The sequence below is a fragment of the Maylandia zebra genome, linkage group LG15 (genome assembly GCF_041146795.1).
Source record: "Maylandia zebra isolate NMK-2024a linkage group LG15, Mzebra_GT3a, whole genome shotgun sequence".
Taxonomy (NCBI): Eukaryota; Metazoa; Chordata; class Actinopteri; order Cichliformes; family Cichlidae; genus Maylandia; species Maylandia zebra.
Window position 1 is genome coordinate 31,440,140 of NC_135181.1, and position 20,882 is coordinate 31,461,021.

General features: G+C 39.6%; 1 protein-coding gene across 1 annotated transcript; it reads right to left on the reverse strand.

Annotated features, from left to right (window-relative positions):
* Positions 1–5,168: 5,168 nt before the first annotated feature.
* frk (fyn-related Src family tyrosine kinase) lies at positions 5,169–18,749 on the reverse strand. The gene is made up of 8 exons (XM_004566215.3): positions 18,072–18,749; positions 15,064–15,185; positions 13,133–13,296; positions 12,866–13,034; positions 11,083–11,241; positions 7,265–7,446; positions 6,841–7,006; positions 5,169–6,752 (listed from the first exon to the last, which is right to left on the reverse strand). Exons 1-8 carry the CDS (start codon positions 18,461–18,463, stop codon positions 6,544–6,546), a joined length of 1,563 nt encoding a protein of 520 aa, XP_004566272.2. The 5' UTR covers positions 18,464–18,749; the 3' UTR covers positions 5,169–6,543.
* Positions 18,750–20,882: the final 2,133 nt, after the last annotated feature.

Sequence of the window (20,882 nt, forward strand, 5' to 3'; positions counted from 1 at the left end):
GCTAAATGTGGCATGTTTTATACAGCACTTTGAGTAATGCCAGAGAATTGAAAAGCGCTATATAAGTATCAGACCATTTTAATTCAATTTTATACAGCGCCAAATCTGTCACGGCCTGGAGGTTCAGCTGGTCGCTGATCAGCTCTCTCGCTCTCTCTCTCTCTCTCTCGCCAGGGCGGAACTCATTGTGGGTTCATGCCCTTGTCCCACGCCCTCGGAGGAGGAAACACCTGTGCCTCATCAGTGGATGGCATTTACCGGTAAGCCAGGAAGCAACGGCTGTTCTTCGCTGGATCATTGTAAGAATCGCGTCAGAGAAAGTCAAGCGTCTAGCAAGTGTTTTTCCATGTAGTTGTGTGTTTGGAATCTAACGAGCGTTTCTTTGTGTGCAGACCTGAACTGTTTTCCCTGGTGTTCCCTGAGTGATGAGTGTTCGAGTGGATTCGTGTTTGGATTGTTTGGAGAGAGACGAGAGTGTTCACCTGGATTTCCCCCGGAGCCCTGCCCCTCTCACAAGCCTGCCACAAGGCAACTGTTACATTGTAAGGTAGACCTTACAATAATACATACAGAGAAAAACCCAATAATCACATAACCCGCAAGCACTTTGGCGACAGTGGGAAGGAAAAACTCCCTTTTAACAGGCAGAACCTGCGGCAGAACCAGGCTCAGGGAGGGGTCGGCAGGGATGGCCTACAGTCTTTACTTAAGTACATCCAGATGTAGTAAATTTGTTTAGTCAGCTCTTTTATCCATAATTTTTCTTTAATATTTGTAATCCCACTGTAGATATTGACATTTAATGGAAAATCAACATGTCACATACTGTTCAAAGCCTTTTAATTCCTTTTTAAGTCTTTATCATTTGGTTCAAAATTGACGTTAACACACTTTCATTTGAAAAAGAAACTGCACTAATGAAACCAACAAAAGGAATTAAAAACCAGTCTATAGCAGGGGTATAGACAGACTGCGTGTTTACTACAGTACAATATATATACAGTTTAATGTTTATTTATATAATGCAGTTGTTGTTGTTTTTTGCACTACTTTGTCAAAGGTAGAAAGGGAAAAAATATTCCAAACATATTTATGTGATTATTGTAGCGACTAGGCTTTTAAATGAATCAAGATTCAAATTAAACTGTCCACAAAGTCTGTGCTTTATTTACATTGAGTAAATAAATGAATTATTACAAAGGTCATTTTAGTCATTTTGCAAGGTAAACTCTAAGGGGTCCTGACTGCACCCACAGTAAAAACCAATGATTTTAGAAAACACTCATCTTTAACGCTATCATTGGTACAAACAGATCTTTTAGCTCCCCCTTCTGGTAAATTTGTGTAAGATCGACCAAGACAAATGCCCACATAAAACTGTTTCTCCTGTATAAACAAGCAGCTATCAGATGGAGCTGACCCTATAAAAACACCAGATTACAGTGTGAGAATAGTGTTGACCAAACAAAACCCTAGCCATGTCAGCATAAAGCAACCAGGTGACCATCTGAGAATTGTTAAAACAGCAGCTAAGACTTCCAAGTAACCCATTTGCTGAGTCTGACCATCTACAAAATCAACAAGTGAATAAAACAAATATAAAAGAAACAAAAAAGGCCATACAATATTCAGATCTGTGATTCTGTGCTTAACTTATGTCCCTGTTGTTTTCTTACCTAACCTAACGTTATGGTCTAAGCCACTAATGACATTTTAGAAATTTCAATAATCAAAACCTGAAGGGTTTGATTATTGAGGGAAGTTGCGATTTATCCCAGTGTCATTGTCCTTACACAGTCACGTTTCATCAGTATTTGTGTGTATATGTGATGTGTTGGTTGTCTGTTTGTTTGTTTGTATGGACATACTGCAAATCAATTTCCCGTTAGGGACAATAAAGTTACCACCACCACCATAAAGTATTTTTAAGCTGATCACTTATTTAGCATTGAAATTTCAGTCCCAACTACAACGATGATTCAGATGAACATTTTTTCAATGTAGTCTTGCTTTAAATACATAAACCCATAAACAGTACAAACACTACACTAGGTCCACATAAACACAAATGCCAAAACAACACCAAACCAAAACACGCATCTGACCTTTTCCTTCAATACCTTAGTAACACGTTATGCTATTAAGCATAGTTATTATAGTCTGCACCGACGCGGGCGCTTCATGTGGTATAACTTGTACTACTTGATTCTACTATGTGTAATACGCCTAGAATTATGCAGTCTGCCACATTTCAACTAAACTTTCCTCTGCGATTTTGTGTTGCGTACTAGTACTTCCATCACAGTTGATTCCTTTTTTTTAAATAAATGCTATAAGTGACATTTGCCCCAGGCCCATCAGTCCTATATTTGCTCTTAATACACCTGTAACAGACAGCTTTGAACCTTTTTAGCTGTACAACATAAAACCAGTGATTTGAAGCCACAACCAAAAACACCACCATGATCCTGTCACATTGGTCATCTGTCATCTGTGGAAGGCCAGAATGGTACAGTGTGTACCTGGGTTTAGGAACACAGTTTAAAACCATGGATATGTTGTGGCCTCAGTGAATGACAGAGCTGAAAATTATCAACCAACCCTGATGTTCAACATAAACTTTGACTTAAGTGTGCACTTACTTCTCTCTGTTAGATAAAAAAAAAACAAAAAAAACCCATTTCCAATGATGAAGATGAGTCAGACTTTAGATAACTGCATTTAAAAACTGCTGGAAGATATCAGCAGGCTATGAGGCAGGGGTGCAAACGGACCGGCAGCACCGCCATGTGGTCACATTGGGAAGTTACATCAAACAATTTAGTCATGGTTGGTGCAAGTTGCCAAAAAACCCATGAACCCATATAGTCTTTCTCTCTCACACAATCATGTTTGTATCAATTAACAGGACGTTGAATTCACCTTTTTTATTTGCTGGAGGCTTGCTCAAGCCTTAATCATAATGTTTTCTTTGCCTTTCCCCTAATTTTATAGCAGAAATCAGTACATTTAGGCACGTAGACTAAATGAAGATGACGTGCTGAAGCTCAAACTGATCAACAGAATGGCAAAGAACAGTGATTTAACAGACACTGAATGTGACATCCTTGTTGGTGCCAGAATTCAGATGAGAATGATGAGATTGCTTCTACGTGATAGGATGGCAGCAGTAACTTAAAAAAAAACATCAATTAAAAAAAACAGAGTAAACAGAAGAGCTCATTGTACTGCAACATGGATGCAATCAACTTATCGCACTACTGAGGTTTTTCTGAAGCTTAGGTGGCTTAAATAGTAGCGTTCTGCTCATCTGTGTTTTTGGCTCAGGTGTTTCTCATCTTCCCCTTGACAATACTTCACATGTTTTTTGCAGGATTCAGGTCAGGGGAGTCAGTTAGCCAATCAAGAACAGTAATGTGATGATTTGGTAGTAGCCCTGGTAGGTGCTGAGTCCTACTAAAAAAGGAAACCTGGATTTTTATAAAGTTGATCACCAAATGGAAACATGAAGTGTCTACTTGAAAATCTCCAAGTAGACAGTTGCATTGACTTTGGACCAACCAACTTCAGAATGCAACATGGCACCCAAATCATCAGAGACTGCAGGAACTAAACACTGCACTTCAAACACCTTGGTTTCTGTCCTTCTCAACTCTTCCTCCAGATTCTAGGACTTTGATCCCAAGCCAAGTCATCAGTCTTTCCCATGACAGCATTTATGTGTACTGAATTAGACTAAGATACATGGTATTTATACAGTTTGTACTTGCATACATAATGAAAACAGAATATTAGTTTACATTTTTTAATTAAATCGTTTAAAATATGAACTTTTTGACAGTATTCAGATTTGTTCATATACATTAGTTTATTTACTGAAATTGAACTATAGCCGGTGTGCAATACCATTTTGTACCATGAGATGGTGTAGAGAGTCTATCCATCTCCTTCCACGTAGCCAATTCAGGGTTGTTGAGGGGGTGCTGGAGCCCCATGGATGTCTTGGACACAGGTAGAACACAACAACTTGTCACAGAAAGACCCCAACTCTAGATTTGAGCCCAGGACCTTCTTGCTGTGGGGTAACAGTGCTAATCACTGCATCACCATACCACAGGGTTTACAGAGTTAATGTCCTAAATGTCATAGGGTGAGAGGCACCCTGAACAGAGACCTGTTTAACAACTCTATTCTATAATAGTTTTTACAAATTGATCTATGGGACAAGGAATTCCAGGTAAGTTGCAACTTTTTTCGAAAGGTAAAAAAGTTGGTAGGCAGTATGCATATGAATAAAATACAATATATACTGACAACAGACAGCGTGAACAATGGCGCTTCCTGTTATATAAAATGTCCACACAATGAGAACCTGCAATGTGTTGACCCATTCTGTCCTGTTATTAAGTGCAGCCCGAGACTAACCTTACAGCAGAGCTCTGAACCACAAAGTTTCACATACAAAAGATAGCTTATTATCATTCACCCTAATGTCAGAAGGGCTGATCATGTTAATCCACAGTTTAATACTCTAGCAACCAGCCTTTTCACATAAAAGGGGTGGTGTTGGTAGAATGTCACCAATTACAAAACTCCAGGCAACAAAGTGATTTATTTTAAACAAATCTTCCTATCTAGAACAGCAGCGTGAACATAACAGAAAAGACACTGTGTGGTTATGCAAGTTATTTAAGTAATGTTAAAACCACTGGTGTTTGTGCATTTGAAGTTCCATCACCTAGTTCATCCTATTGGAATGCAGGAAGTAGAACTAACAAAAAGCTGCATAAGTTAACAGGCTTTTCAACATAACCCTTACATTAGGGCATAGGAGTTCCTGCTGGTTTATAATCCACTGTTTCATTAAATTACACCTGAAGTAAAGGATCTTCATAGTACAGAAAACTAGGGTTGAATGCCATATGGCAATGGATCCTGCTGAGAGGCAAACCACCTTTCTAATGCTGAAAACCGAGGGTTAACCCTTACATTACCTGGTTTAGCCCAAACTCCTTTTCATAGTATAAGCATCAAGCCTCCGTTCTACAGTATTTATTATAGGTTATGGAAACTTATACCTGTTTGAAGAAAAAAGCTAATCCCAACCAATAAAAGTACACAGCACACAATGACACAGAAGACAAAGGACTACACATTCAGACTCCAAAGACCATCACTGCCATGCGTCGAAAGCATGGGAAAAAAGGTTTAATGTGTCAGATGAGTTACTCTGATGTCAGACTTTCATTTTCCTATCAGTGTAAAATTCAAAAATCCAGGCAAATCATACTAAATACGGTTCTTTTAATTATATTAGGCTTAGGGACAATTAAGTTAAAATACAATATGATTATATATAAACACTGTCAAGATTACAATGTACAATTAACAAGAATTTGTGCATGACACTGAAAAAGAAAAAAAAAATCAACATTAGCTAAAACACCAGTTTAACTGGTTTAGTAAATGCATCAAGAATTTGAATGTTTGTGCCGTCACTTTGTTGTCGCAGCTTCCATTAATATGAAAGACCCCACAGATCTGAGAGCAGTGTGAACAGAATCAAAAATCACATGTTTCAGTCACAGAGCATCAAACCGTCGCACAATGAATGAGCAGAAGTGTGAAGCAGACAGGTGTGGTGATACTGTGATGATACTGTAGGTGCTTAAAGGAGAAAAAAAGTGCATGCAAATAACTGATTGTTCACAAATGTAGCTTTAACAACTACAACAACTAGCTGCTGATCAAAATTCACAGTATATTATGTGGGGAGAAAAAAAAACAAACTAGACTAAAGTAGCTAATGTTATGCTTCCATTTACATTATTTGCTTTTAGTGTGAACAGAATAACAGCCATCATGACTATGTGCGACTATGCAAATGGTTAAATGCAGCACAATAGTTGCATTTAGAACTTTTAGTAGTGGTTATTTTGGAAACATGACTTAACAGAGTATGCAGCAGGTTTCTCTCAGGACATCTGCAGGACCCCCACGCCCATCTTCCTTTTATTTGTCACCATTTTGTAGCAGCTGTTAGAATTTCTAAAGAGAAAAGCTTGTAGTTAAATAGCTTGGTTAATTTGTCTTATTAGTGACCGCAACTTTGGTTGTCGTCCTAGAACCCCAAAATAACAATAAATGTGATAAAACTGCAGTGCCTGCTATTCTCTCCAAGACAGCAGATTGAGCTTCTAGGTGAACGTGACGCATTACTCCTGTCATGCAATGGCTCAACAAGTCGTTAGTGGAAAGAATGTTTGCTATGCTTCGAGCAAGCCGAACCAGTTAGTCGAGAGCAACATAATGCTGTGCTGAAAAAGGCGTCTTCCAGTTAAGCGCTCTGTAGGAATTAGGTTAGACACGCATGTTATGCAATTGAGTGCGTTCATTTCAAACAAGACTATGAGTGCTGTCACCAACTCCATTCTGCTTTCCTATTTAGACCTTTTAAATTACATTAGCCAGTCAGTATATTCACGACTTCTTAAGAGTTTTTTTTGTTTGTTTGTTTTCTAATATCACAGCCTGGCAGTTGTGCTAATAACGAGTGGCATCGTCATAGGACGTCACATCCTGTTCAAAGTATTCCTCCAGCTTCCACTGCAGGGTCTCAAATGTAGGCCGGTCCTGTTCATTTTCCTTCCAGCAGTCCTTCATAATGTCATACAAGACTTTGGGGCAGTTTGCGGGGCATTGCATCCTGAAGCCCTCAGCCAGTTTCTGGACCACCTGAAAGTTTGTCATTGCTGAAAGAATCACAGACTCACATCAGTACTAATCTTACAAGCTGGAATTCTTGCTAGATCTTTGTATTTGATAGAAATCAAATCTCACCTGGGTACGGCATCTGGCCAAATGTCACAATCTCATACAGCAAAATTCCAAAGGACCAAACATCAGATTTGATAGTGAACCTGTTGTCATGAATGGCCTCTGGAGCGGTCCATTTCACAGGGAATTTAGTTCCTTCTTTGGCTTCGTACACATTTTCGCTTTCTTTCTGCAAGCAAAAAAAGGCACAAAGATCCAGCCAAAAGTGATCATCAAAGCACATCAGTTTATTCCTGCAGTACAAACATGTGATGTGATCCTGACAGTAGTATAATAGATTCTGTGGATTAGTTTGAGGAGTATTTACAAGTTATGCCTGAAAGCAAGCAATTACATTTAGTAAAGAATGCAGGTTTTCTGAAGGACGTATGACTGGAATGAACGGCATCATGAAAGCGTAGAATACCAATTTCAGTTTTACACTCACCATGAAAACCCTGGCCAGGCCAAAGTCAGCCACTTTGCAGATGTTGTTTTCGCCCACTAGGACATTTCTGGCTGCCAGGTCTCTGTGGATGTAGTTCTGTAACTCCAGAAAAGCCATGCCTGATGCCACCTGTGCAGCCATCTCAATTTGATCTGAGATACGCAGTGTTCTACCTTTATCCTCTGTAATCCAAAGAGAAAGCCAAGTTACTGGTCACAATCTTACACACACACTTTTTCTTTTTTTTAATGAAGCATGCCGGTAAGGAAACAAGTATAGTTAGTAGAGAATGCTAGCTTCTCAAAGAATGTATCTATTTAAGTCTGTCACTTTGACAGTAACAAATTCTTTGTTCCGACTACTGTGTCTATGTGGTAATTTCTATGATTTCATTTCTCTGCCTCCTCACATGTGACCCCAACTCTGCCAACAAGAGCTCAAACTGCCCTGCATAGATGCATACAAAAGCATTTTGGATAAAGCTTTAACTTCTGGATATAACCATGAAATCTTCCCTGCTGCTGGGGAACTGGATGAACCCAGAATATCAGTTTCTTTCTTTACTTGTTTAGAAACATCAGGACTAGCTCATCTTGGCTTGATGTCTTCTTAAGCCAGATAACACACACCAATTAGTTAAACTGCAGGAATGTCTTAAAGACATAAAGACCTGGATGGCCGCTAACTTTTTGCTTCTTAATTCAGATAAAACTGAGGTTATTGTACTCGGCCCTGAAAAGTTTAGAAATATGGTATCCAGCCAGATTCTTTCTCTGGATGGCATTACCTTGGCCTCCAGTAACGCTGTGAGGAACCTTGGAGTCATTTTTGACCAGGATATGTCCTTCAACGCACATATTAAACAAATATGTAAGACTGCGTTCTTCCATTTGCGCAACATCTCTAAAGTTAGAAATATCCTGTCTCAGAGTGACGCTGAAAAACTAGTTCATGCATTTATTACTTCCAGGCTGGACTACTGTAATTCATTATTATCAGGATGTCCAAAAAACTCACTGAAAAGCCTTCAGCTAATCCAAAATGCTGCAGCAAGAGTCCTGACAGGGACTAGAAAGAGAGAGCATATTTCTCCTGTTTTGGCTTCCCTTCATTGGCTTCCTGTTAAATCCAGAATTGAATTCAAAATCCTGCTCCTCACATACAAGGTTTTAAATAATCAGGCCCCATTTTATCTTAATGACTTTTAGGAACAACAAGTAGGCCTGCAGAGCGAGAGCGAAGTGCTCTAATAGGGTGATATGGTACTACGAGTATTTAAAAGTAGAATGGGAGGGAGAGCCTTCAGTTTTCAGGCCCCTCTTCTGTAGAACCAGCTTCCAGTTTGGATTCGGGAGACAGACACTATCTCTACTTTCAAGATTAGGCTTAAAACTTTCCTTTTTGCTAAAGCATATAGTTAGGGCTGGACCAGGTGACCCTGAATCCTCCCTTAGTTATGCTGCAATAGACATAGGCTGCCGGGGGATTCCCATGATGCATTGAGTTTTTCCTTTCCAGACCTCTCTGCATTGAATCATATCTGTTATTAACCTCTGTCTCTCTTCCACAGTATGTCTTTTATCCTGTCTTCCTTCTCTCACCCCAACCGGTCGCAGCAGATGGCCGCCCCTCCCTGAGCCTGGTTCTGCCGGAGGTTTCTTCCTGTTAAAAGGGAGTTTTTCCTTCCCACTGTCGCCAAAGTGCTTGCTCATAGGGGGTCATATGATTGTTGGGTTTTTCCTCTGTATCTATGAAGCGCCTTGAGGCGACTTTTGTTGTGATTTGGCGCTATATAAATAAAATTGAATTGAATTAATTTTTGGGTGCCAGGGTGCTGGAAAGGAGAGTTCGTCCGCTAGTCAAACCTCGGATACAGGAGGAACAATGCGGTTTTCGTCCTGGTCGCGGAACACTGGACCAGCTCTTTATCCTCTCCAGGATACTTGAGGGTGCATGGGAGTTTGCCCAACCAGTCTACATGTGTTTTGTGGACTTGGAGAAGGCATTCGACCGTGTCCCTCGGGGTGTCCTGTGGGAGGTGTTGCGGGAGTATGGGGTGTCTGGCCCATTGCTACGGGCCATTCGATCCCTATACAACCGGTGCAAGAGCTTGGTTCGCATTGCCGGCAATAAGTCGGACTCGTTCCCGGTGGGTGATGGGCTCCGCCAGGGCTGCCCTTTGTCTCCGGTTCTGTTCATAATTTTTATGGACAGGATTTCTAGGCGCAGCCAAGTGGCGGAGGGCTTTCGCTTTGGTGGCCTCAGAATCTCATCTCTGATTTTTGCAGATGATGTGGTTCTGTTGGCTTCATCGGGTGAGGGCCTCCAGCTCGCACTGGAACGGTTCGCAGCCGAGTGTGAAGCAGCGGGAATGAGGATCAGCATCTCCAAATCTGAGGCCATGGTTCTCAGCCGAAAAAGGGTGGAGTGCCCACTTCGGGTCGGGGATGAGTTCCTGCCCCAAGTGGAGGAGTTCAAGTATCTCGGGGTCTTGTTCGCGAGTGATGGAAGAAGGGAGCCGGAGATCGACAGACGGATTGGGGCTGCAGCTGCAGTAATGCGGACGCTGCACCGGTCCGTCGTGGTGAAGAGGGAGCTGAGTGTAAAAGCGAAGCTCTCAATTTACCGGTCGATCTACGTCCCTACCCTCACCTATGGCCACGAGCTGTGGGTAGTGACCGAAAGAATGAGATCACGGATACAAGCGGCAGAAATGAGCTTCCTCCGAAGGGTGGCTGGCCTCTCCCTTAGAGATAAGGTGAGAAGTTCGGCCATCCGGGAGGGGCTCAGAGTAGAGCAGCTGCTGCTCCACATCGAAAGGAGCCAGCTGAGGTGGTTCGGGCATCTGCCAAGGATGCCCCCTGGGCGCCTCCTGGGTGAGGTGTTCCAGGCATGTCCCACCGAGAGGAGGCCCCGGGGCAGACCCAGGACACGCTGGAGAGATTATATCTCTCGGCTGGCCTGGGAACGCCTTGGTGTTCCCCCGGATAAGCTGGAGGAGGTGGCTGGGGAGAGGGAGGTCTGGGCCTCTTTGCTTAGGCTGCTGCCCCCGCGACCCGGCCCCGGATAAAGCGGATGAAGATGGATGGATGGATGGATGAATTAATTTTTTCCCCACACAATCATTTTTTTGGATGAATTAACCACTAACCACAAAATGTATTCTGTAATGGCCTTAAGGACTATGCTTTTTGACACAGATTACTCTCACGTGTCCAGCAGCTCAAATAGACCAAATCAGTAAATCTATTTAAATCTATTAACCAACATGACAACAACTATTTCACCGCTCACTCAGCTATCTTTATCTCATGGGAGATATTCTTTACAGTTAACATCTGATCTCTTCAGTCAAAACTATCAAATACAAATACATAAAAATTCTAATAATTACAAAGATCTAACCAACCTAGAACCTTAGATGACTCCTGCTAATCTGCTTTAAATCAATGAAAACAAAAGAACACAGAGTCAATCTGTCATATATTACAGGCCAGTAGATAACTTGTAATTGTCTATTTACAGCAGAGCAGAATGAGTCACTCCTCAGTAAGACTGCTATCATCACCTACTTCCTTTAACCATATTTTTTAAAACGTGAAGTCTAACAATCCAAGACAGTGATATATTTCTTTTGTATGTTCTAAATTCTTTACACAATGCATCTGATCTGTTACTAAAAGATTAAAATCTCGGTACCATGGCCTCTCACTGGTGATAACTTTTTAAAGAACAACAGCAGCAGCAGTGGTGGTTCTGTCATAAAGCAGAAGCTGTTCAGAATCACAGGTGCAAAATAAAGAGTGTGGCTGTCTTACTTTGAAGGTACTCCAACAGGCTGCCATTTGTCATCAGCTCTGTGATTATGTAGATGGGATCCTCCAAGGTGCAAACGGCATACAGCTGAATCAGCTTGGGGTGCCGCAGCCTCTTCATGATCTGAGCCTCTCTCAAGAAGTCCTCTGCGTCCATGGTGCCTGTCAGAGGTGTGTAGTGATTTCATGGTTGTATACTGGCACTCAAAGCAGCTTAGAAATATGGTCATTTTTGTTGAACCCAGCAATGCTAACTGCTCTGCCAACAAATACAACTTGTTTGTGACATACATTTAACTTTACTTTTAAATATATTATCTTTATTTATTATAAGCTATTTTCAGATGGGTGCAAGTGGGCATCTTTCCAGAAAAACCTACTGCTAATTGGAATGTCAAAGGAATCTTCTAAGAAGCTTTCATGCATAGGAACTTGAGTCATATCCCATTTTCAATTCATACGGTTGAAGATCATATCGGCCCACCCAACTTGTAGAAGCAGTACTTATAGGCAGGTGTTTTATTTTATACAGCTGTGGCCATGGAAGTCACTGTAAAACTTGAATTTAATCATTTGGATGGATAAGTGAATACTTTGGTAACATAATCCATCAGTAAGGACAGATAGATGGAAATATACCAATTAGCAGTCACATAAAAACACAAAAGGCATATCTTTATGAGCACTGGCAAGTGAAGTGAATAACACCGATTATCTCTTCACCGTGGCACCTTTTAGTGGGTGCAAAGGAAATTTCTTTCCTTAAATTTGATATGTTCGAAGCAGAAAAATGGCCAAGCATAAGGATTTGAGCAAGTTTGACAAGAGCCAAATTATGATTTCTATATGGCTTGGTCAGAGCAATGATAATTTGGAGCTCTTTTGGAGCGTTCATAGTCAACAGTGGTCCAAAGAAAGACGAGTGGTGAACCAGTGACCAAGGTCATGGGCCGGAAAAGCTTACTGATGCATGGTGGGACCGAAGGTTGGCTCATGTGATCATGAGCTACTGTAGCTCACATTGCTGAAAAAAATGTATGCTGGTTCAAGATGTCCGAATGCACAGTGTATCACAGTTTACTGTGTACAGCGCTGCATTGCTGCAAAACAATGAGTTTCCAAGCTGACTCCTGTACACTCCTGAAAGCACCAACAATGGGCGCATGAACATCAGGACTTGACCATGGAGGAATGGAAGAAGGCAGCCTGGTCTAATAAATCCCATTTTGCTTTACATCATGTGGATAGCCAGGTGTGTGTGGGTCGTTTACCAGGATGCTCTGTGGGAAAATGGCAATCCAGCAGAGAGTTTGATGCTTTGGGCAATGTTCTCCTGGAGAACCTTGGGTCCTGCCGTGCATGTGGGTGCTACTAACATGTACCAACTACCTAAGCATTGTTTGAGAGCATGTCCACCCTTTAATTGAAATGGTAATCCCTGATGGCTGTGGCCTCTTTTAGGTTAATATGCCATAAAACAAAAGTTGGCTAAGGAATGAACACTCAGGGCTGTTTTGACAGCAAAAGGGTCCCAACACAGTTTTAGGAAGGAGGTCATAATAATATGTCCCATCAATGTAAACACCATTTTCATTATTAGCTCTAGTATCTAGAAGCACGCAGTAGTCAGGTGCTAATGATAAATAGCTTATTATTGGTTTAATAATTTGACGACAACTTCATCGGCTGATTAAGTTTCTTTATGTGAATCACTCTTTTTGTAGTTTTTAAGAGCAGCCCTATTCTGACAAGGTCAGAATGTCTGAGTACTTGTCGTTTTGTGTACCTGGTTTGAGAGTCTTCACGGCAACTGATGTAGTTTCATTCCATATGCCTTCAAAGACCTCACCAAACTGTCCCGCTCCAAGCTTTTTCAGTAGTTTGATGGAGCTACGATTGATTTCCCATTGGTCCACTGTGTTATAGGACAGACCATAAGTCTGTGGAACTTCTATCTGCAGACAGAAAGAGTCACAGATTTAAAATTAGTTAATTAATTAGATAAATAAATACAAATTATGCATCGTGCGTGGCAGCATAGTTTGTTTTTTACCTTTTTGCATGGCTCACCCAGACGTGCACAGAGGCCATCAGACTGTCGGGAGTAATGTTCCACTAACTCCTTCAGTGTTTGAAACGATTTGGCCCTTGACACATAGTAGTGACCATTGTCCAGTTTTCTCAGCTTGTAATGCTTCACCTTTCCATTGTCAAGCACTGTAAAATAAGTTAATAAGGCAACATTTGAACATCTCAAACACTATCAAAGATAAAAGTCTGAAACTTTTATTAGTCTTTCTTACTCTCAAAACGAATCATAGTCTGTAATATGGGACAGATAAATTGGCGCACTGGTGATGTAATGACCCTTACAGGAAATGCATGAGACTTTCTATACTAACTAGTTTATATTTCTTTACTTAAAATTATTATTTTTATTATTATTATTATTGTAATAGGACTTTTATCAGAAGAATGATAATTATGTTTGTAGCAGCAATACATTTTTTAAAAAGTGGTAAGCAAAAGATTTCTGTTATAAAACAGCATCAATATTTGGATTGCAAATACTCCATAAAGGTTATCAGCTGGCTTTAATAAATAAATATAGCAAAAATTCAACCATGGTGGAAAGAGCAAGGACAGAGTGGAAAACAATACAGATAAGAGCTCAAAGAGATAAAGTGATCCTACTATTTTTTATGGCAGTGGAGACCTCGATTAAACTTTCTGACCTTTAAACCATTAGTCACTAAACAATGCTGCAGTGTCAGGGAAAGTGTGCATCCAATAGTATGGGAACAACAAAATGTTAACTATGTGAGAGCTGACCAACTTTTAGTAACAGTGTCAACGTCTTTTTGAAATATTCTCTCGCATAAGGTCTCTGGTTTTATTTTGTCTTGTTTTAATATTTTACGGTCTACATTTAAAATAAAACACTGTGGCATCCCATAAATGTTTAAACAGGTTCACAAGACTTTTACAAGTCAAAAAGCCACAGTAAAAGCAAACACAAGTGAACTTCCTAAAATGCATGTGACAGCATTATGGTTAAAGAAGTAATAAAGTCAAACAGCTGATTGCTGTCACTAGTCACAGTTCCTACCAGACCAAGTAAGACTGTAGCAAGAAAACCCCTGAGTGGACTAAAGTGAGCAGCTAGTAAGTGTGTTTTATTGGTTAGTAATTCAAATTTTATCGCTAAGAAAGAATATCTTTTTACAATATCACATTACTTTAGCTGATTTCATTCTGAAGCATTTTCATTTATAGGACCTGCCGGGTCCCATATTCACAAACACTCTAAAAATCAGTTACGACAGTTCCAAACTAAGAATTTCTAGCAAGAACTTAGAAGGGATTTAGAACAAAGTCTCTCAAACTCTGGCCAAAAAGAGACTTAAACCAAGGCATGACTGAATATGCAGGGCTGTTTAGGATGTAACCCATTTAATTTTATTAGCCAACTTTCAGAGGAAACAACTTTACACTTCTGGTCATTTATCCAGTTAGAGGAGCGGGGAATGGAAGAATAGGCAGATATTTCACAAGGTTTGGTTTTGGAGACACATACCACAGAATGGACTAAAACAGTTTAAAAGCCCATTTTTCAAGTGAGTTTGTGTAGGACATTACACAAGTGCTACTAAACCCCCCCCTCTCGATGTCTTATTTTTGCATATTTGTCACATTCATCATCAAACTAATATTAGACAAAGGTATCCCGAGTAAACACAAATGATGATGTTATTTATTGAGGCGAGAAAAGCTATTTAAACCTGCCTGGCCATGTGTGAAAAAAATAACTGAACAGAATTTATGGAGTCACAGAACTATTAGCATGGGTGCATTGTGTTGCTCACTCATTTTGAAAGAAGGGAAAATCATGGCTATACTACTTTAATTTTCACAAGCAAAAAAGCTATAAAATTTATTTGATGACATTGACTTCAAAAGAGATGAAGTCAAGTGAGAGGTTACCTGACAGTGAGAGGTCTCCTTTCTGACTTTCACAGTTTCTGACGAGAAAGGCTCCATGCTTGTTCCCTCCAGCCATCAGCATCTTCTCAGCATCCAGCCTCTTGGTGTCAGGGAAATACCATCTGGACATCAGAATGGAAGCAGGATATGTCCATATTAGCAATGTTGCAGGGAAGACATGTTTCTGGACTGTCAATGCTTAAAATAAAAACTGCTGACACAGATATATCTTCTGTCATTTTATTTGGGTTTTAATGTTATTTATTTCCCAAGGAAACCAAGAAATCATCACAAGACAAATTTTAGAGTCAACTCTTTGCAAGTTTTCCAACACCGAGCAGATAAATAACGGTCACAGACAGAAGTCAATGTTTTACATGTAAATTAAGTAAAATCTTATGGGCAATCTACCAGTATCAGGAATCATATTAACCACTACACCTTGGGCTCACTTTGTGTCTGCGTGTGTGTCCTTCAATGACCGTAGCCCTTCTATAACCAAGCTATGATATTTATGCTCACTTGGACTTTAAAAATCTAATTGAAAGAGTAAAAAAAGTCAAATCTGTATTTGAATGGTCTGACATTTTGAAAAGTTATTTTGACAAAAAAACTTTTTTTCCTTTGGCAAATATACTTCAACTAGATAGTTACACAACATTATGACTTTGTTTAACCTGTCAGAGTACAAAATTAACAACACGGGGATTCCCATTATGGGCAGAGTAAACCAAGAAAAACAATGATGTCACTGCACAGTTGCAGCTTAAATTAATTGTACGTTTGCATCAGTGCAAAAACACAATAAGTTTTCCTCTTTGAGTCTTAACTGGCTCATCTGGGTGCTTTCCCTTTGTAATGCTCAAAATCAAGTTAAAACTGAGGGTTATTTTCCAGTATTCACACACTTCAGACATATACAGTATCTCTGTCGAGAATTAGAGTGAGATTAATCAACAACAAATTCAAAGAGAGCCACATAGTGCCAGATGTAGAATTCAAAGGATTTCAAATCATAATCATGAACTACACTGTCTATAATGGAACAAATGTACCTGCGGGAATATTGAGTCATAAAACTGACTGATTGAGCTGTGACACCGTTTTCCATTATTAAAACAAAAGAGCTGATCATCTCATCGATAGGATTCTCTCTCTAAAATTGCGGAGTCTTTAGAAAGAACCTTCAGATGACTGATCTAAACTGGCACTATATCCTGAATATAATGTTCAGAGTGCTGTATGTTTCCATTTTTACTAAAGTACTGGTAGTAGATTCTGCTGTGTAAAACTTGATTTCTACTATTAGAACAACCACCTCTTCTTAATCACTGCTTATAGTCGAGGCTCTCTACCAGTCCACGTTACATTTGAGCCAGATTATTTTATGTGGTTAATCTAGATTTGATTAAACTGACAATTAAATTACACACTACAAGTTTTGTCGACTTGTTCTGAACTAACGAGGCCTGACTTTTAGTTTTCCATTAGTTATTTACAGATAACGGCTTTCCTGCAGGTACACAATGTGGCAGACTGGATAATTCATTGTGTAATTGCATTATGGAACAGGTCTGCCTATCTATTAGGTTTGCAACTGGACAAACTATGACACAAATAATGCCAAGACTGATTACCTCTTGAACTGGGTTTATTCTTGTAAAAAAAAAAAAAAAAAAAAAAAAAAAAAACCCTTCCATTATTAGTTAGGAATTTGTGTGACGTCATCTTTTTTCCAACAACTAAGCTACACATGGCAGCAAAGAAAAAGGTACACATTCCAGGATTGGTTGCTCTATAGTACCGTGCCCTACACAGGATACCTGAAGCTGAATTTATGACAAACCAATCCTGTCTTTATTCTCAACACTAGAGTTAAATGGCATGAAATGCCAGCAATGTGGCTTTAATGTGTGGTTCTGGTTCTTGTTTATGATCTCCACCTTCAACAGGAATCATTAACCTGTAAAGCTTTCCCAGCATTTCCTGGTCTCAAGGTGAATGATTAACTAGTTTCGGCAAAGACTTTAGGGATAAGGAAAACACGCAGTTACATTTTACAGCCTTTTACCCGTGGGACATGACTGACTATTCAAATGTTTTAAAAACGTCAATCTCAGGCAGAAATAGAACAGTAAAACACTTAAATCACAGGCTCAAGTACTTCAAAAGAATTTTGAGGTTTTTGAGGTACTTCTGCATCTTCTACATTCTGTCACTTTAGAATTGAGAGTGAACTCTAACGACATCGCCTTTACAACACTGTATTTACCATTCAGCTTCAGGAAGTATGTTCTTTTTAGTTGTTACTACCAGTTAAGTTAATACATGTTTCATTGGAAGAAATCCCTTCAAGGAAATTTAAATGACAAAGTAATTTAAGATTAGCTTCCTCCTCATACAAACCTATTCCGTTGATGACTGTCGATGACCATTTGTTGCAGTTATTTAGCATTAATAAATACATTTTTAAAAAAGAAATATATATATATCTATATCCATATCTATATATCTATATCTATATACAAACATTTTAAGTGTTAGATTAAAGAGAAAGTTTCACTTTTTGTTGTCATTTTTGACACAACTGATATGAGAGGATTACTCTATGATGAAAATCCCTGCTGTATGTAACCCTTCTGTAAGTAGAAGAATATGACTGTGCGGATACAATTTGACTTGACTTTCCTTGGAAAGGAAATAAACATCTATTTTGTAGTATTATTGCCTATTTCCCCCTCTAGATTATTTTAAACTCTCAAAAAAAATATGTGCATTTACTTTGACCTGTAATTGATAACAAAAAAAAAAGTTAACTCGTTTTTCAAGTTGTTCTTCCATTCCCAAACAAAACAAAAATGGCTCCCCCCCTCAAAAAACAAACTAAATAAAATAAAATAAAAACCTTCAGCTTGGGATTCAAATAAAACACATTTTTTTAATGGTTAAGTTTGATAAATTATATAAAGAAGACTTCACATGATCCTTCATACAAAAGCTATACTTACGGTTCGGCATTAATGCTCTCCACAGGCGCCACATAGTTAGCAGGGATGTATCCCTGTTTGGAGGCTGACACCCCGGTGAGGGCTTTAGCGAACCACCAATCACCGGCACTTTTGTCCAGGGCCTCTAAAGTATCCCCCGTGTTGAAGCTAAGATCCTCTTCTGTGCGAGCAGAGTAATCATACAGGGCGACATAATACTCCACATCAGCTGGTGGCAGCGGCGGTAAATCTCTTGTTGAATGAAAGCTCTGTTCGTCTTTGTCAGCAGCGCTCAAGTTTTTAATAACCGTCGATTTTTCCCCACGGTCGGTCTCGTCTCCAGAGGGGCCATTTTTTTTAAAACACCCCAAAAAACTGTCCCAACAGGCAGAAAACCTCTTTTGGATCTCCATGGTACTTTCGTCAATCACAGTCGGTCATTGTTTTTGTCAGGAATAAACAAGGAAATCGTTTAGAGAATCCGTCCTCCTGTCTTTATGATCCACATCCCATTAAATACAAGCGCATTTATTTTCCCCAGTTTGGGATGGTGGCGGTCTTTGACCTGAACACACGCCCAGCTATCACAGATCGGTGTGAGGGGAAGGGAGCGGTAGTTTAAGTGTGGATCTTCGTGTTAGAGGATCGGTCTCACTGTTCAGGTAGCAATCACCTGCACCTGCTCAGGAATGGGGAGCGGCTCGCTCACTCTCCACTGGGGTGACGTCACGCCTGCGCTTATAGTCGGGTTAGTCACGTGTTATGAATGTGGGAGAATTCTGATTCATGACACTTTTAGGAATATTTTTTATACATAATTTTCCATTTTTAGAGGCTCAAACGTAATTGGATAATTGACTGGCAGTTTCATGGCCAGCTGAGGCTTTTTACATTGTTATTTTATCACTAACTGAGCAGATAAATGTATTGATTTTACAGTGAATAGAAATAAATATGCTCATTATTTCTCCTTAATGTGACAATTAGCATATAAATGCTTAGAACTGTCATCATGGAAAGGTTTATCTTTATATAGGTATAGTTGTGTTCTCCACTTTGCATGCAGTCCTCATACAGTCATCAGGCTTGAAAACCTTATCTTTAAACCATATCTTACTTATCTTTACTCCTCAAAACATACCTGTCATTGTAGCCTGGTAGTGCTACAATGACAGGTGGTTTGTCCCCTCTAACCACATTTTTTTTCCTCCAGAAGCAGACTTGACTTGTGTGCAGCTTCAAATTTCAGTCAAGACTGAAGGTGTTAGTTCTGAATCAGAGGCTTTCTTTTTGGTTGTCACCGTCTCAGTCATGGCAATGTAAAACTCTATTAATATTTTCTAACAGTTCATGGCAAGCTTGAGCCCTGGTGGTTCCTGGATTATTCCTGAACATCCCAATAAGTTTCTTCTCATCGGATGCTGACAGTTTGTGTCTGTAAATGTGTGTGTGAATGGGTGGATGACTGGATATGTAAAGCGCTTTGGGGTCCTTAGGGACTAGTAAAGCGCTATATAAATACAGGCCATTTACCATTTACCATTCTTGCAGGGGTCTTGGCAAAGTGGTCATACATCTGAATACGTGTACTTCCATGGAACTGTGTAAAATGATATCTTGGAATCTGTAGTTTTTAAATGGTTCCAAGAGACCTCCCCAGTTTGTGTAAATCTACAACTCCTTCTTTACTGAGATCTTTTATGTCAAATGTGTTAATATGTCAAGTGTTTTCTATGTTATATTTGCCATTCCTGACCAGATACAAGTGATGACTAGCCAGGTCTTACACCATGAAGAATCCAAATGAGGATCTTTTTCATTCAAAGTGCTATCAGTGTGTATAGAAATGAGGAGAGAGGTGGGAGTGATTGTCTTTAGAACTACTTTCAGGCTGTGGTGTTGAACATCTTATCAGAATTTGTTGAATTATGAACACGGACAAGTACTGTCAGACTTTGAACAATGAAACAGTATCAGCTAATTGCCATCAGCTTAATTTGTCAGTGTGAAAATGATTCCAAAAATTATGTTGCTGTGTATGTTTAGACCTTAGCTTCAACATTAGGGATATTTTAGAGATATTTTAAAGTGCCGGTGATTGGTGGTTCGCTAAAGCCCTCACTGGGGTTTCGGCCTCCAAACAAGGATACATCCCCACTAATTATATGGCGCCTGTGGAGAGCATTAATGCAGAAACATAAGTATAGCTGCTGAATGAAGTATCATGTGAAAATAATGAAAGAGCAGATGTGACTGCAGTTTGTATCCATATGATTGTGGCGGAGGTGTGGTCCCGGGCGCGTCTGCAGGGGAGGAGTGGTGCAGTGGGCTTAACGGGGCGGTGCTGGAGATGCCGGTGAGAACAGCTGATGGCGATTTGGACTGATAATGGTTTCCTTCCCTTTTTATAGTGATAAAGACCTGTGTGTGTGTGTACCTGTGTATAGTGCATTTCACAATGATATAATGGATAAAAACAGGATAAAACGGTGTATATATGATGGATAACTATTCTAGATGGAGAAATATTTCAGAAGACTAATTAAAGAAATTACAAAAAAAAAAAAAAAAAAATTCTAGGATCATACCAAATATTGACTTTAAAGTTCATTAGATTTCTACAGAATGTCATCAAATTAACAGACTAAAATATATCAAGCAACTACTCCTTACAGAACAAAATCTTACATCTTTTTCACCTCAGTTTTTTTCTTCCCACATTTGATCTCAGAGGTCAAAAATGTCTGATTTAAACTCACCCTCTTAACAGAAACCAGATAAAAGTATAATTTATACTAATGTGTTGTTGCAGATGATGTTTAGAATTAAATG

Excerpts from the sequence above, each read along its gene's own strand:
- frk (XM_004566215.3), bottom strand. The coding sequence starts at position 18,463 with ATGGAGATCCAAAAGAGGTTTTCTGCCTGTTGGGACAGTTTTTTGGGG. Across the intron at positions 11,242-12,865 it reads CGTGAAGACTCTCAAACCAG|GCACCATGGACGCAGAGGAC; the intron begins GTACACAAAACG and ends CACCTCTGACAG. Across the intron at positions 7,447-11,082 it reads CCTGTTGGAGTACCTTCAAA|AGGATAAAGGTAGAACACTG; the intron begins GTAAGACAGCCA and ends TTTGGATTACAG.